Source organism: Saccopteryx leptura, chromosome 12 (assembly GCF_036850995.1).
Source record: "Saccopteryx leptura isolate mSacLep1 chromosome 12, mSacLep1_pri_phased_curated, whole genome shotgun sequence".
Lineage (NCBI taxonomy): Eukaryota > Metazoa > Chordata > Mammalia > Chiroptera > Emballonuridae > Saccopteryx > Saccopteryx leptura.
The window spans coordinates 40,250,153-40,267,670 of NC_089514.1; the positions used below are offsets into that span (position 1 = coordinate 40,250,153).

The 17,518-nt window shown below is 34.6% G+C and overlaps 1 protein-coding gene across 1 annotated transcript in view; it reads left to right on the plus strand.

Moving 5' to 3' along the window:
* Positions 1-11,144, plus strand: part of SYPL1 (synaptophysin like 1) — a 33,030-nt gene extending 21,886 nt beyond the window's left edge. The window contains exons 2-5 of the mRNA XM_066353997.1: positions 696-817; positions 2,205-2,412; positions 7,434-7,622; positions 9,645-11,144. Of these exons, the coding sequence (XP_066210094.1) occupies positions 696-817; positions 2,205-2,412; positions 7,434-7,622; positions 9,645-9,779 (654 nt within the window). The 3' untranslated portion in view covers positions 9,780-11,144. The remainder of the gene's footprint in view (positions 1-695; positions 818-2,204; positions 2,413-7,433; positions 7,623-9,644) is intronic.
* Positions 11,145-17,518: the final 6,374 nt, after the last annotated feature.

Consider the following 17,518-nt stretch of genomic DNA (forward strand, 5'->3'; position numbering starts at 1 on the left):
TGTATCATTAGGTATTCCCTAACATTTAAATGATGATATAATGTTTCATTGTATGAGTGAATTATAGTTTATTTGGTTTCCTGTCAACATTTACAGTGCTTTCAACTTTTCCTGTTATGGATAGCATTTAAAAGAACATCATTACTTTTTTTTTTTTTCTTTTTTTTTGCATGTTCAGGAAAACAAATTTCCAAGTACTTTTTGAGACCTGGAATTCCCACAAGGAGGCCTTATAAGCTCATAAACTCATGAAATAAATGGCATCTCTTCTTGGCATATAGTCACTTGGCTTTACAGTTACCTTTGGGTTCCAAATAAAAATACCTCCACTTTTACCTTCTTTGATTTTGGTACTAATAAATAAGACTTCCTCTGAATTCATACTAGTATTTAGTAGGTACACCTGGAGTAGGAGCTAATAAATTTTCATGTAGTCCAGTATACTAACTTCTATATTATATTAAAGGGAAAATAAAATCACATTTGTTGAGAGTTGCAAGTAAATTTTAAATTTTTTCATCTTCTACATTTAAATTTGTAGTTAAGAATTTCTGTATTTTATATAATGTTATATATTTCTATAATGTTAGTGAGCCAGTTTTTAATACTAATTTAAGGTTTTACTGACCTGTGTTTTGAATGTAGTAATGCTTCTCTTCCCCCCCCCCCCCACCCTTTTGTCTCACTTTGTGTAGATTGCTTCTATCTTTGCTTTTGCTACCTGTGGAGGTTTTAAGGGCAAAACAGAAATTCTAGTGAGTTGTCCTAAAGGTTCTGAAAATAAAACAATTACAGCTACTTTTGATTATCCATTCAGGTGAGTTATTTGTTTGTATGGTTTAACAACTCTTTTTACTTTATATTGACTCATTAAGATTTTCAACAGTTTACTAATCTGGAAGGGTAAAAAATTTCAAATTACATCCTCATTTGTAAATAGTGATCATTGTTACCCAAACTGTGGTACATAGACCAGTGCCTGCCTGCTAGCTATTTTCCTGGTCTGTGATGAGGTAAGTATAGAAAATGAGAGTAAGCATTTAGAAACTTTTATCACATTCCTTTGACATGTTTATTCTGTCATCCCACAGTGGGTTAGAAATTTAAAAAAAAAAAGGACTACTCTCTCACCATAGTGTGAGAAACCATCATGTGGAAGCAAACACAACTTAATGAAAAATTCAAATTACTCATGTGCTTGCCACTACTAAATAATATAGTGTTCTTTATATACTTTATGTGAAGTGAGTTCCTATGGTGTTCTAGGCTTCTTTTACTAGTATAGAACTTTATTTTCTTACTCTCAAATTAAAATGAGTATTTTGTTTGTGAATTCTTCTGTTTGACTTGTGTATTCTTTAAACAGTTTATTGAATATCCTGTGTTTAAGCCAGGATATGAAGCTTCTTTCGCTTTATCACCACTTGACCTCTCTATGACTCGATTTTTCTGTCCCATATATTTGAAATGTTAACCTTTTAAGGTTGTTTTGATGATTAAATGCAATCTTACATTAAAAATTATCAGATAGCAAGTGCTTGGTATCGTTGCCTCTCCATCTCCCAACGCTTCTCTTATAAATTTTCTGTACAAGGAACTGTTACTGCATCTTTAGTGATAAGTGCTCTTGTGATTTATGGATAGGGAAAATTAAAGACAGTGTGAAGTTAGCAGATAATTAAATCTGATTAAAATGTGAATTATAATTGGCTCGCCTGGTGCTAGTCACACAGACTATATCTACTAAAGTGGAATACAGCATGTTTCAAATTGTAAACTATATTTTATCAACCCTCTTAATCAAAAATTTTATTGCAGGAAGATAGTATCTGGGTTTTTAAGCATTTGATTCAGTCTGTCACAAAGCAGTTACTAGGTATAATTTATGTGTATATGTTATAAACATTTTAATTTACTTAATATTTGAATTTTCTCCTTTTTTTTTCCAGAAGGAAAATGTTTTTAATATACGGGGTAGGGCAAAAGTAGGTTTATAGTTGTGAGTACATGAAACACAAAGTTTATTCTTGTATTGTTATTTATTAATGTATTATGTTTCATGCAAATAATGGTAAACCTACTTTTGCCCCACTCTGTGGGGAGTATTTTTCGAAATGTCATTTCAATATTCTGCCTATGTATTTCTGTCTCTGTTGAGAGAGTCCAAGTAATTCATAAATTTATTTGAGCCTTTTTTTAAATAGGTTGAATCAAGCATCATTTCAGGCACCTCCAGGTGTGAATGTGTGTAATATAAGTTGGGAGAAACAAGTCCTTATTGGAGATTACTCTTCTTCTGCACAATTCTATGTTACATTTGCAGTCTTTGTCTTCCTGTACTGCATTGTTGCTCTTCTGCTCTATGTCGGTTACACAAACCTGTATCGGGATAATCAAAAACTTCCCATGGCTGTAAGTAATCACTTTCTCTTTATACTTTATACAAAAATAATTGTATAAGATAAATATACATTGTATTTGAAGTAAAATACAGATTTTCTTGCACTAGAAATAAAAATTCTTGGCATAAGCCAGTTCAACATATTTTAACCTATATTTGCCATAAGGTTAGGCTTTCTTCCATTGTCATGATTAAGCCAAAATTTGGATTTGGATTTGAAGTCCTAGCACTTTTCTTGGCTTCAGAGTCTGCTGAGCTAAAATAAATAATATCTAATATTTAGTTAGTAGAATCTGCCCTGGGTTATTGGTGGCATGTTCAGAACTAAGCCATGGATTTAAGCTGGGCCTCCACTATAGAAAAATAGGTGCAAAGGCAGTATCAGTGTTACTGATTTGAAGGGAGAACAGAGGTGTTTTTGTGATCCTGGTCATTTATATCTTGAGAAAATATTGACATATGCTAATTACTTATGAAGTTACATTAAAGGGAAGGCACTTAAGTATGAAGAATTTATCAAATAAGATAATAGGTTTTATTTATTTACTTATTTATTTTTAATTTTTGCTGCCTGGATCATAAGAATGAAAATGGTAAGTGAGGAATAAAATAAATTTTTATTATCATCCATATTTATTTTATTTCTTATATCTGAGAAGAGATTCTTAAACCTGACATTTTCATAAAATATTTTTTGGTTGTTAGGTGTGTTTCAGAAAAATAGACATCATCTATTTGCAATGTTTAATCAACAGAAATTACATATTAGAAATCTATAGCTTCTGTAGACATTTCAAGCTTTACCTATTAAACAATGATGATCAGATACTATATTTTGTTTAAATTCTTTATCATTTAAATTCTAAATGAAGACATTTCTTGTCATTATCCCAACAAATTTTTAAGTTAAATATAGCAGTGAGTTTTTTATTATCTATTTGCAATGTTTAATCAACAGAAATTACATATTAGAAATCTATAGCTTCTGTAGACATTTCAAGCTTTACCTATTAAACAATGATGATCAGATACTATATTTTGTTTAAATTCTTTATCATTTAAATTCTAAATGAAGACATTTCTTGTCATTATCCCAACAAATTTTTAAGTTAAATATAGCAGTGAGTTTTTTATTTCTCATATTTTGTTTAGTAAGCTTTAAAATGACCACACTTTTAAAAGTAGCATTCAAATCAATTTTTTTGTATAAGTCCCATCATTCGGAAAGTCAAATGTAATTTTTCACCTCAGGAAAACTGCCCATTGCCCTGGCTGGTTGGCTCAGCAGTAGAGCATCGGCCTGGCTGTGGAAGTTTTTAGTCAGAGCATACAGGAGAAACAACCATCTGCTTCACCACCCCTGCCCTTCTATCTCTCTTTCTCTTTCTTCCCTTCCCGCGGCCATAGCTCCAGTGGCTTGAGCAAAGTTGGCCCAGGCACTGAGGATGGCTCCATGGCCTGGGCCTCAGGTGCTAAAATAATAGCTTGGTTACTAAGCAACAAAGCTGCAACCCAGCCAGGCAGACCATTGCTTGGTAGAAGCTTGCTGGATGAATCCCGGTCTGCGTGCATGCGGGAGTCTGTCTCTGCCTTCCCACCTCTCACTTAAAAAAAATAAACAACAAAAAAACACAACTGACCATTATATAGAGAGAGAATCTAGAATTAGTTTAAGTTGTTTTTATTGGTGTACAAGGATGCTTCTTCTCTGTAAAAGTCCACATTCTAAATTAAAGTTTGAGTTCTACTTTTTAAAATATAAGTGTAAAAATGTTTTCTTGATATGCCTAAATTTTAAAATATAACCAAGTATGACAATTTTTTTAAAGTACTATTTATTAATGAGGACATGCTTTCATTTTAGCAGTGTTCTCAATCCTGTTAAGGTATTTCTAGGAACATTTCAATTGTGATATTTTCAATTGACTTTTTAGTTCCTTTTTTAAGTAAATGTACTACTTTTTTGTGTCAAGTAGCAGGATAAGAGTTCCTGGCCATGTGGAGAATGAGAAATACCATAACACGAAACCATACAAAGCTAGAGTATCCCAAATCCTAAAAATCTCATCTAAATCATATCCTGATTATTGGTAGGACTAAGGCTGCCACAGGCAGCTGCAGGTTGTGAACTGCAGAACTCCAGGCATAGGTGGTACATCTTAACTAGTCCTAAAGAGAACAAAGACTATCTTCAGAGGCCCACATTTGCCCTACCTCTCCTCACCCTGGGGTTACTTTGTACATCATTTTCAGAAAAGGTTTTGAAATATAAAGTGTCATGCCTTAAGCCATCAGCAAAGTATATTTAAAGGGCATAATCTGGAAAGGGAAAATAACAGCATATTCTCTAGTTAGGAATTTAGAAAGAATAAATCAAAATTAAGAGGATTTGATATATATTGGTCAAAGCTGTGAACTTTAGCCCAGAGATATCTTTAACATGTGGTAACCTCATACTTACTGTTTATCAGTTCTCCAAAAGGCACTGTATTTCTAGCAAGTGTTTAGGAAATGTCTGCAGCAAAAGATATAGCAACTAAAAGGAAAGTACTCCCTCAGTGCAAAAATGTAAGCTGTAATGTTACTGTCCTTTTCTCTGTGATCTACATTTTTTAAGAGGACCAGTAACAATGGAGAGCTCAATGCAAAATGCAAATACCTCCATGTTTGTAAGATTAATCATACTGGTATTGGTTCTGTAATCAAAAGACATTCAATGTCATCTTGACCAGGTACACAAGCTGTATATAGCATAGTTTCTATATCTCATAAGTGGTCACTGATCTTGATCCAGAACTAAGAGCTGGCTGGCAAAAGTAATAAAAACTAACCAGGTTCATTTTAAAAACAAATCACTTCTATGATAAGCTCCAGAACCCATTCTTGAGTTTGGAGAGAGTTTTGTTGTACTAGTGTATGAACTCATAGCCTTGAGTGTACCCTAATACATAACCTTAAAAGATACGAATTTTAATTATTCCAACTTTGGTCATTAATTTAAAGGAAGACCAAACAAGGAACAACTTAATTACACTTTATAATATACAAATGTGTATTTTTTAAAAGTGTTATCCAGATATTTGTAACAATACTAGTTGACAAAATTTTATAGTTCCCCAGCAGAATAGATTAAGAAAAATATTTTTTCTTCATCTTATTAGTTCAATAAGAAACTAGCACAAATTGGATGTGAGGGCGATCTGGCTGCAACATCTGTCACCTCATTGATCGCCAGGGTTGATTCGGCTGATCTGGCTGGCTAGGCAGGTGTCCCCTTCCTCCCTCACTGCTCCATGTGCATCCCTCCCGAAGCTGCGCGTTCTGTCAAAGAGGATGACCTTCCCTGATAGAGGAGAGGACCATTCTTCGGTCAAGGGTATACGAGTAGCTGCACTCCCCTGCTAGAACCTCCAAACAAGTCTCAAGAAACTATCCAAAATATTAAGAACTTCAGACCTATTTTTAGGAATGTAATAAGTAGCAAAGACCATTACCAGGATAAGGATTTTCAGAGACATTTCTTTCTTTTTCTTTTTTTTTCTTTTCATTTTTCCGAAGCTGGAAGCGGGGAGGCAGTCAGACAGACTCCTGCATGCACCCGACCGGGATCCACCCGGCATGCCCACCAGGGGGCGATGTTCTGCCCCTCTGGGGCGTCGCTCTGTTGCATCCAGAGCCATTCTAGCACCTGAGGCAGAGGCCACAGAGCCATCCCCAGTGCCCGGGCCATCTTTGCTCCAATGGAGCCTCGGCTGTGGGAGGGGAAGAGAGAGACAGAGAGGAAGGAGAGGGGGAGAGGTGGAGAAGCAGATGGGCGCTTCTCCTGTGTGCCCTGGCCGGGAATCGAACCCGGGACTCCTGCACGCCAGGCCAACGCTCTACCGCTGAGCCAACCGGCCAGGGCCGACATTTCTTTCTTGTTCTTATTATAATGAGCATTCTTTTTTTTTTTTTTTTTGTATTTTTCTGAAGTTGGAAACGGGGAAAGACAGTCAGACAGACTCCTACATGCGCCCAACCGGGATCCACCCAGCACGCTCACCAGGGGCGATGCTCTGCCCACCAGGGGGCGATGCTCTGCCCCTCCGGGGCATCGCTCTGCCGTGACCAGAGTCACTCTAGCGCTTGGGGCAGAGGCCAAGGAGCCATCCCCAGCGCCCGGGCCATCTTTGCTCCAATGGATCCTTGGCTGCAGGAGGGGAAGAGAGAGACAAAGAGGAAGGAGGGGGGGGGTGGAGAATCAAATGGGCTCTTCTCCTATGTGCCCTGGCCGGGAATCGAACCCGGGTCCCCCGCACGCCAGGCCGACGCTCTACTGCTGAGCCAACCGGCCAGGGCCTATAATGAGCATTCTTAAAATGTTGTGGTCATGAATTTAAAAAGACAAATCTTCCAGGATATGTGCTTTTCATCATTTTACTGTCTGTATCATAGAAAATTAGATTTAACTGAAGTTAGTTTTGCCAGAACAATAGGATAAAGTATGAGAAAGGTTAAGGGAGTTAAGAGTATGTTATGCAAGGGATTATAATGATGAGTCTAAGAATAGAAATGAAAGAGGAAAATGAGGGCATCAGTCAGTTTAAGAGACAGTAGGAGCAGATTGTATGTCTCCATGGGGTCAGTGGGTATGTTTCAGGTTTAGATGCTATTGGGGAGGATGTGACTAAAATAAAGATTATAGAGGGATACAGTTAGTGGTGATAGCAGGGTCTAAGGAATGATCCTGGGAGTGAGTGGCTCAGGAATAATTGGGGTGAGGGCTATGTAAAATCATAATTTCCAGTGTAAATATCTTTCATTCCTAAAGAAAAAATTGAATCTTATTTAGTGTTGTAGCTCAGGTAATGGGTAGTAATAATATACAGCAATGTTTATTATGTTGACTATGCCCTTCTTTATAAAGTATATCATGAAAGTAATTTCTCAGTATCATCGGGTTCAGTGTAATCTCAATTCCTTCATTATGGATTTAAATTTAGTATTTTTAAATTAACTGTTCCTTATTAATTCATACTTCTTTTTACTTTAGGACTTTGTCGTTACTCTTGTTGCCACTTTCTTGTGGCTGGTGAGCACTTCAGCCTGGGCTAAAGCTCTTACAGATATTAAAGTAGCTACAGGTCACAGTATTGTCCAGGAACTTGCTCCCTGTAAAACTCAAGAAGTGATGTGTTATTTTGGCTCTGTGACTGGTATGGGATCCCTAAATGTATCTGTGGTATGTATGCAGTATTAAAAATATTTTGTTTCATTTATTTGAAAAACCTTACTGGTAATTTAAGAAAAAAACAGCTTTTAATAATCTCTAGGTGTTAGTTTTTATTTTTATTAAGCTATCAGGATCCTAGTTATCATATGATCTTTACCTTTTTAACAATGATGAAGAGTTTAAGAAAATTAGAAAACAGGTTTGAACAAGGTCATAAGTGAGTCTTTCTTTGCATTGAAATTGACTAAATAAGACTTTTAACCTGAAAGGTACTTATAATAGTCACTAATATTCATTAAGTCGATAAAGAAGACATTTCACTAAGGGCATTACACTCATATCTCCAATTATCCAACAATCCTATGAGGAATGTGGGGAGGTGGTATTATCTTCATTTTACAACTAGGAAAAAATGTAGCTCGTGTTAATTCACCCAAGTTGACACAACCAGTAAATTGGCAAGCCAAGGTCTGAACCACATCTGACTTCAGAGCTCATTCTTTAATCTGACTGTCTCTGAGTCTATGAAGGTAATACTTTTATAGTTTCTTAAATAACCTAAAAAATTAGGTCTATATAAATTTATGTGTTCCTTAGTCTTCTGTTTTACCAAAATGCAGATAAATAATAAATATAATATTAATATATGGAGTATATTTTGTATAGGGATCTATCTTTTCAAGAAAGTGTTCGATGAAGTCAGCACTGCCTTATAAAGCAGTTTGGCCAAATATTTGCTTTATAACTTTGTGATTTAAAAATAATTATATATTTTTTGCATTTATATTGATAATATCTGAGATGGTTTCAGAAATGTTTTTGTAAGCAAATATACAAAAAGATAAAGCATTTGGCCTTCAGTAATATGATAGTACTCTCAAAGTTCTTACCCTTTTCTTCATATTCTTTTTATAAATTTGAGAGTATACCTATATTTCTTGTGTTTAAAAGAAACTGCAATCCTGACCAAGTGGTGGTGCAGTGGATAGAGCATCAGCCTAGGACGCTGGAGACCCAAGTTCAAAGCCCCGAGGTTGCAGGCTTGAGCACAGGCTCAACTGGCTTGAGTGCAGACTCGCCAGGTTGAGTGTGGGATCATAAACATTGGGCAAGGAGTCACTGGGTGGGCTAAAGCCTTCCTGTCAGGGCACATACGAGAAAGCAGTCAGTGAACTGCAACTATGAGTCGATGCTTCTCATCTCTCTCTCTTCCTACCAGTCTGTCTATTTGTCTCTCTCTCTCCCCATCTCTCCATCTTTCCCTCACCCCTCTCCCCCCTCCCCTTCTTTCTCTCTCCCTCTTCCCCTCTCCCTCTCTTCTCTCCCTCTCCTTTCCCTCTCCCCCTCTTTTCCTCTCCTTCTCCCCTTTTGCTCTCCCCCGCTCCCTCTGCCCTCTCTCTCTCTCTCTCTCTCTCTCTCACACACACACACACACACACACACACACACGAGCCTGCTTATGTATGCTCACAAAAAAAAAAGGAAAAGAAAAAAAAACTGAAAAAGAAGGTAGCTGCAGTTTATTCGTCTCTGAGACTTTCATCTTGTCAGATTTATACCTGGGAAGACTAATTTCTTTTAGGTTGACTACTGTGAGATGTGGAATAAAATTTTTCTGACTCTTTTTCACTTCTAGCTGCCCCTGTTAAAGTAGGAAAATGATAGGTATAGTAGGGAGGATAAAGTAGGAAAATAGGAGAAAAGATATGCAAAGGCAGTTTAAAAGGAAGGTTTTAGTTACTCTCAAATTCAATCCCTTTTTTATGATGATGGGCATGCAAAAATAAGATTTCTTTTAGTTGTGGTTTTATGTTAAAGATTTAGATTTATCTCTTGTTGGGAATAAGTCATTATATAGCCCAATTAGTCATTGAAATCTAAAGTCTTCCTTTTTTGTTCCACTTCCTAGGTAGTTTAAACTTTAAATGAATATACTACCTGAAAATGTTAAATATTTACAGGAAAATAACTAAGATGTGTATGAATTTTTAGTACTTATTAGATCTTCATGTTTATTTTTTTCTTTCTTAGATCTTTGGCTTTCTGAATCTGATACTTTGGGGAGGAAATGCATGGTTTGTGTACAAGGAGACCAGCTTACACAGCCCATCAAATACTTCTGCTTCCCATAGCCAAGGAGGTATTCCACCTCCTGCCGGAATATAATTAAAGGGAGAAGTACACTGTATGAAATACATGTCTATACTATGACCTGATGCCAACATCTTGAGAAGCATTATTTGTTTCTAATAAAAATAATGGCTTTTTCAATAAATTGGTGGATTTAAAATTTTGCTGCTTTTTTACATAAAGCCTGTGCCTTTCCTAGAAATTTAAGATGTAAATGTATTCTCACATGTAAATTTGAAAATTCAGGGGCATATTATGATATGATACACGTTTTTAAATGAATATTAATGTCTTCAATAAGTTTCCTTTCCAAAGTGTTTATACCTTAAGCCTTAGTTATATTATCATATCCTAATAGGAAGAAGATCTCTATTTGAAATATACATTACTGTAAGTTTGTACAGATTGTATACCTAAAACCTATCTTTGTTTAAGAAAGCCTTGATTACATAAGTCATATTTAGAAAAAAACATTCAGTTCAGAATTTATATCTGACCGTTGTTTGTATGTCTAGAAAAAATTTTAATTACAAAGACTGGGTACATGTTTGGTTTCTGTTTTTCTAAATGACCTGCAGTACTTAATAGGTATACTTAGTAGGAAATTAGAGTTTAGAATTTTCTAATAGTGCTTAATTTAGTAATTCTGTCACTTGAGATGTCAGCTTCTATTATACTGGTTGTTTAATAGACTTGCTATATAAGTAGAAAGAACACGGTTTAACTAGTTATTTTCAAATGCAGGGGCATTACTCTTAGTGATATTTGTTTGCTTTCCTTTGTTGTTCATGCCACTTAAGTGCAAGCTGAGACGTATTATCCTTGCAAGTAGAATAAAATAATCCACCTTTTTTTTGCAGACCACATTCATAGGGTTAAAAAAATTAAGATTGCCTTTTACTTTTGGAACATTTAACACTTAGATTCAATGAAGTTGCTATTTTGAATTTAGCATTGATATTATGAAAATAAATGCAATTCGGATTTCATGTTTCTTAATGTTCATTCTTATTTCACTAATGGATTATTAAGGAATTATGCATCATAAACAGGAACCTTTGATTTTTTTTTATTTTGTATTTCTCTGATTGCTATTAAGGTCAGTGATGTTTCTCTGTATGTATTAGCCAGTTAGGTGTCTCCTATTCTGTATTACCAATTCCTCTTCAGTGTTTGTGCTTTTTGTGTTTAAATACATTTGGAATTCAGGGCTTATTCACATTTTTGCTTCCTCATCTTTTTGTTGTATGGGGCTAGATTTCCTAGTCTTACCACTTGATTGTTTATTTGTGAAGCACATCTTGCTGTTGCCTTATTTTTGTTGATTTTATTCATGAGAAGAATTGTCAGTATGAGAATATATCTTTTATGCAACCAACTTAATAAAGAAGTTAAAAGAAAGGGTGCAGTGATTGTTATATTACAAAGAAACTTTCATCTTATAGGCATGAGCAATTCAAATGGAATGAATTTCCAAAACAAGAAATAAAATATCAGTAACATTTTTTAATGGTTGGTAAGGAATAAAAGAGACAAAAATGCTTTGGAGACCCTGAGTCTATTCTTTTTTCAATCTCATTTAAAAATGTTTATAACTTTCAGATTAAAGTTTCCTTATAAACCTTCTCTAATTGACTATCCATTTAATTGGACACAAAGATTATTAAGTGTGTATGCTCTGGAGCCAGACTGAATTATTTTTTTAGGTAAGTGATCCTTTTTAATTTACTGATTTCTTTTAAGAGAGAAACATCATTTTGTTGTTCTACTAATTTATGTGTTCATTAGGTGATTCTTGTATGTGCCCTGAATGGGGTTGAACCCACAACCTTAGCATATTAGGATGACACTTTAACCAACTGAACTGCCAGGCCAGGGCTGGAGCCAAACTGAATTGATTCTTGGCTTTACCACATACTACCAAAGTAACTTTAGGCAAATTATCCTCTAAATACCTTAATTTGGAATATAAGCAAGCAAAAAATAGACAACCAGAAGAGCAAAAAGAAAAAAGAATTTAAAATAATGTAGTGTAAGCTTCTGGGACCTCAACTGTGCCAACATTCACATCATGGAGGTGACGGAAGAATAATGAGAGGAAGAAATTGATGAAAACTTTTTTGAAAAAAATGACAGAAAACTAATCTAACCTGGTGAAAGAAATAGACACACAAATCTAGGAAATGTAGCAAGTTACAAAAAATGAATCCAAAGAGGCCCACACCAAGATACATCATAATTAAAATGCAAAAGGTGAAAACAGAATCTTAAGCAGCAAAAAAAAAGTTCCCTACAAGGGAGCTCCCATAAGACTATCAGTTGATTTCTCAATAGAAACTGCAGACCAGAGGGATTGGCAAGAAATATTCAAAGCGCAAAGACCTACAAACCAAGATTACTCAGTAAATCTATCATTTAGAATCAAAGAACATATACAAAACTTCTCAAGAAAAAGCTAGAATTAATTACCAGCAAACCAGTATTACGTAAAATGCTCGGGTCTTTTTTAAGAAGAATAAAAGATCAATAATAAAATGACAATAAATCTCACAAAAATTGGGATATTTCAAAATGAATATGAAGCAAAAAGCTTGATTTTTTTTTTTAACATCCATCAGAAAAGCACAAGTCAAAGAAAGTTCAATTATACAAATGAGATGCAAAACCAACTTTTATTTCATTGGTGAAAATGCACTATACAAAAGGCTGAAGGTACTGGAGTATCTGTACTTTCCCTGATCCCCTAATTTTTGTGAGCAGTGTACATATCAACAATTGAATCTAGAAATCAAAATAAATGAACAAGTATCACATAAACAGACTCATAGATACAGAGAACATTTTGATGGTTGCCAGGTGAGGGGGGTTGGTGGGATGAGTGAAAAAAGTGAAGGAATTAAAAAGTACAGAGTTCGGAAAAATACAAAAAAAAAATGAAGTACAGATTGATTATCACATAATAGTCATGGGGATGAAATGTACAGCATAGAGAATATGGTCAATATTCTAATAACTACATAGTGTCAGATTATAAAATTTATCAGGATAGTAAGTTATATAACAATCTAGTCACGAGTGTACACCTGAAACATACTATATTGTATGTCAACTGTAATAGAAAAAAATGATTTAAAAAAATTGTTGCAGTTGAGATTACAGTAGACCAGTGTTTCCCAACCTTTTTTGTGCCATGCCCCACCTTAACCTTTCTAAAATTTTTATGTCCCCGCTATGTAACATACATAATTTTTAACATTAAAAAATTGATTTGTTCACTTAATAAACATAAATGATAGGTTCTAGGAAGAAATCACTATGAAATTGTTAACAAAACACAGTAAGTAAAATTTCAAAACATAATGAAAAATTTAAATTCCAAATAATTTTAATACAGATTTTTCTATATTAATTTATTATTTTAATTTAGTGTGATCCTTGCACTTGATGCTTGCTGCACAGAGATTTTATATTAGGTTCCAATTTGGTTAGCTTTAGTCTCAAGTCTCCACGTTGTGTTATATCCAGCCGATTTCTTTTTTTTACCAGTAAATCATTTACAGCACTAAATCCACATTCAGCTAAAAATGAAGATGGAAACGGTAGCAATAGTTTTCTTGCACATTTGGTTGAATTTGGGTATTTGATTTCTGTTTCCTCACAAAGCCATGCCATCGCTCCTTTGATATTAAATAAAGCTTTAACTGATCATTTTGCAATTCGAGTTCTTCTTGATACTGCATATTTGATATATCAGACAAATCCACTAACATTGGCTGCATCATCCATGTTGGGAAATCAATTTGTTTTAAATCAGCTGATAGAATATTCAAATGATTGACAATAACAAGTAAAGCGGTATCAGTTACTTCACATTTTTGGAGCCAATGAAACTAAAGTTTTTGTTAATATGTTTCTGACATAACTTAATATTGGTAATGAAACCAAATATCTTTGCTTTTGCATTGACAAGAGTTTTATTTGTTCCTTGAAGTTGCTTATTTAATATATTTAGTTTTTCAAAGATATCGGCTAAATAACTCACAAATGCTTTACCATCTATTGTTAACAGATACTTCATTTCAGGTTTGTTGCTTAAAAAATCACTAAGAGTATCAAACAGTTCCATAAATCTTTTCAAACAGTTTCCTTTAGATAGCCATCTTACTTCAGTATGAAGTAAAAGTCTCACATGGTCTTCATTTTGTTCTTCACAAAATAGCTTGAAAAGACGCTCACATTTGACACTAGCTTTAATAGCATTAACACACTTTATTACCGTATGTAATACTTCATTCAGAACAGGCGAGATGTTTTTAGCTACCAAGTTTTCCCTATGAATAACAATGCACAAGAATCATTTCTGGATTCGCATCTTTCATCAGTTTTAAGCAGCCATTTTTCTTGCCCATCATATTGGGAGCACCATCTGCAGCACAAGATGTTATATTTTTCATTGGTATATCATTGACATCTAAGTAGTTTTTTAGCTTATTATATATATCTTTGGAGGTAGTGGTGCTTTCTAATCTTTTACAGAACAACATTTCTTCAGCAACATGTCCTTTATCAATATATCGTACTTAAGTTATCAATACTGCCTCACTGTCTCTCAAAGTTGATTCATCCATTTGTAAGGAGAATTTTCTTGTTTTCAGCTTTTCAATAAGTTGTTTTTCAATATCCTCACTCATTTCGTCTATTCTCTGCTAACAGTATTGTCACTGAGTGGCCTAGCTTTTACATCTTTGTTATCTTTTTCAAGAACCGTTTTAAGAAATGCTGATATTGACGGTTTTATTAAATTCTCTCCTATAGTGTGATTTTCTCCAGTTTTAGCGATGAATAAAGAAATTTGATAACTAGCCTCAAGAACATGATTATTAGTTGAAGTATGAGCAGTAAATAGAGACTTTAATGTTCTTTTTTCAAAATTTTTCTTTAAAGTTTTAAAGTAACAAATCTGAATTAATATGAGCATTATGTTTCGCCTTCAAGTGCGCCTCAAGCTGACCACTTTATGAAGCACATTTATTTTAAAATTTTTAACTATGTAGTACTTCAGATAAGTATAAGCAATAATATATGACCAAGTCCCCACCGCTAATTTGAACAGAAGTTAACATTTTTATGTTTTCGTGTTAGATTTGCTTTAGTTTTATCTTTTTAAGGAGATGTTACTATTACAAATAGCACGATGTGTGAAAGAAAGCTTCTCTAGGGCGTCACTAGAAGTAGAACTGTTAGACTATGAGATATAACTGAGATGTAACTTGAGTATTACAAAATTGTTCAATATAGTGTTTGTACCAAGTTAGTCTCCTGCCAATAATATGAGTCCCTGTTGTCTCATATCCTTGCCAATACTTGATGTTACTGGACAATTGGATGAGTTTGAAGTTAGTTTTTGATGTTTTTAATTTGTATTTTTCTGATTGCTGTTGAGGTTGGTGATTATTCTGCTTATTTATTGGCCACTTAGATTTATTTTATTCTGTGTTACATTCATATTTATAGTTTCTTGTGCTTTTTCTGTCTTAAATCCTCAATGTCATAAAGGCATGCATGTCTGTTTTCTTCTGAATGGGTTAGTTTTGCTTTTTTTAGATTTTTAAGCCAATGAATATGGGAATGAGAAAGCTAATAGAATGACCTATGGTTGGGCTTCTAGACAAGGAAGTAGAGAATATTGTCCATGTGAGTAGAGTAGCTAGGTAGGGGAGAAAGTGAAACAGAGATGGGGGGAAAGGGAGGAAACTGACCAGCAAGTCTGATAAATTTAAAGAACAAGTGCAGTGGGAATTTGAGAGAACTGGAAAGATGGCTGATTATGGTCAGAAAGAATTCAGAGGGGCAATTAGGATAAAAAGGTGGAGGGTGTGCTTATGGAGGTGAGTGAATAAAATAATGGATACCAGGAAAAGCAGAGTATTTATTTCCCAGGTTCTTGAGAGTGATATTGTGATGAAGGTCCTATTCATTTATCTAAGATCTCTACTAGGGTCATATTGCTTCCTTCACAATTCTGTTGATAAATCAATAGATGCCATAAAAAAGAACATAAATCTACAATCTAGCAATGGTCAAAACAGGCTTTATATTTCTCATATAGAATAATGCTTGAAATTTCTTTCTATAATTATAGACAAATTAGTAGTTCAGGTCTGTCCAGAAGTAAAGAATCTACATGGTACTTTTTGTCAATAAGAAGAAATTCTACTCAAACTTTAATATGCATACAGATCACCTGAGGAACATGTTAAAATGCAGATTCTGGTTTAGTAGGTCCAGAATGAACCCTAAAATTCTTCATTTCTCCTGGTTCCAAAGTGATGCTGATGGCTTCTAATGAGTGAATGAATCAGATAAAATATTTTTCTCTCTAAAACAGTAATTAAAAGCATGGCCTATTTGTAAGTGATTTGCACTCAAGGAAATATAGCTTCAGCTGAACCAATGATGAATTTGTCATTTTGATTTCTAGGATTAGGATGATGGCTAATGGGGTATTTTAAATACCCAAAGTTCATCAGATTGTGACAGAATCAAACTACTTCACATAGAAACCTATGCAGTAGTTTACATCTACTACCATAGGTAAATTTAGCAAAGTTGCTGCATACAAGATCTGATAGAATCAATCGGAGTCTGAAAGACCAGTGTAACAGGTTTTAATGAAAGGAAACCTGCCGGGCTGTCTGTCTCAAGGGAGAGCAGCAACTGGTTCTCTAACAGGTGGACTTAAATAGGGGATTTGAGGGTGGGGGCTGATGGTCATTAAGGAAAAATGTAGCTTTCAGTGATTTATGTAAGATTAACTGATTTATGTAAGATTAACCGTATATAAGCTAGGGGACCTTCCACACCCAGGTTAGTCACCCGGGTGCCTGGGGGAAGGTGATCTGGAACATCTAATTTGTCAATGTCCCTTTGTCCACGGAGAGGGTCATGGCCCCCACCTGCAACCCTATCAAGATCAATGTATAAAAATAGTTTCTATATAAAAACATTGTAAAATGGCATTAAAAAACTACTTAGGGATAAATCTGACAAAATGTTTAGAACCTGTATACTTAAGACTACAAACACTACTGAAAGAAATTAAACCCATATAAAGGGAGAGTTGTACCGTGTCCATGAGTCAGAAGACTCAGGGTTAAGATGTCAATAAATTCAACATAATTCTAAGAAAAACCGCAATAGACTTTTTAAAAATTGACAAGCTGCTTCTAAAATGTATATGGAAATGCAAAAGACCTCCAATGCCAAAACAATTTGAAAAATTTGTAGAACTAACACTAATTTTGTTATAGTAATATAATGTTATAGTAATTAAATATATAGAAATAAAAAATATAGAAATATAAAAGAAATTAAGATATAATATTAAAATTAGAGAAGTTAAAGTTATGCCATCTGGATAGGAATTAATATAGTGTGTGCAGATGTAATAAACAGACTCTGACTTTCCAGCAGGGCCCAGTTAGTGTGTGTGTGAAGTTATACATAGATAAGAAGTGACTTGATGTCATAACTGTAGGTTAACATAAACAAGAAGTTTCCCTAGGAACATCTTAAAAGTGGCTTGATGTAACATTTTAGGAGATTAACATAAAAAGGGCTCCCTGTGAGGAACTCCCAAAAAGGTGGTTTGAGATGATAATCCTGTAGATTGACACCTGTTAGAAGGCATTGGCCAGAAAAGGTACTAAAGCTGAGGTGCCCCCTGCTGCAGTAGTCGCCCAGACTCCAACATTGTGGACTGTCTCCACTCAGCT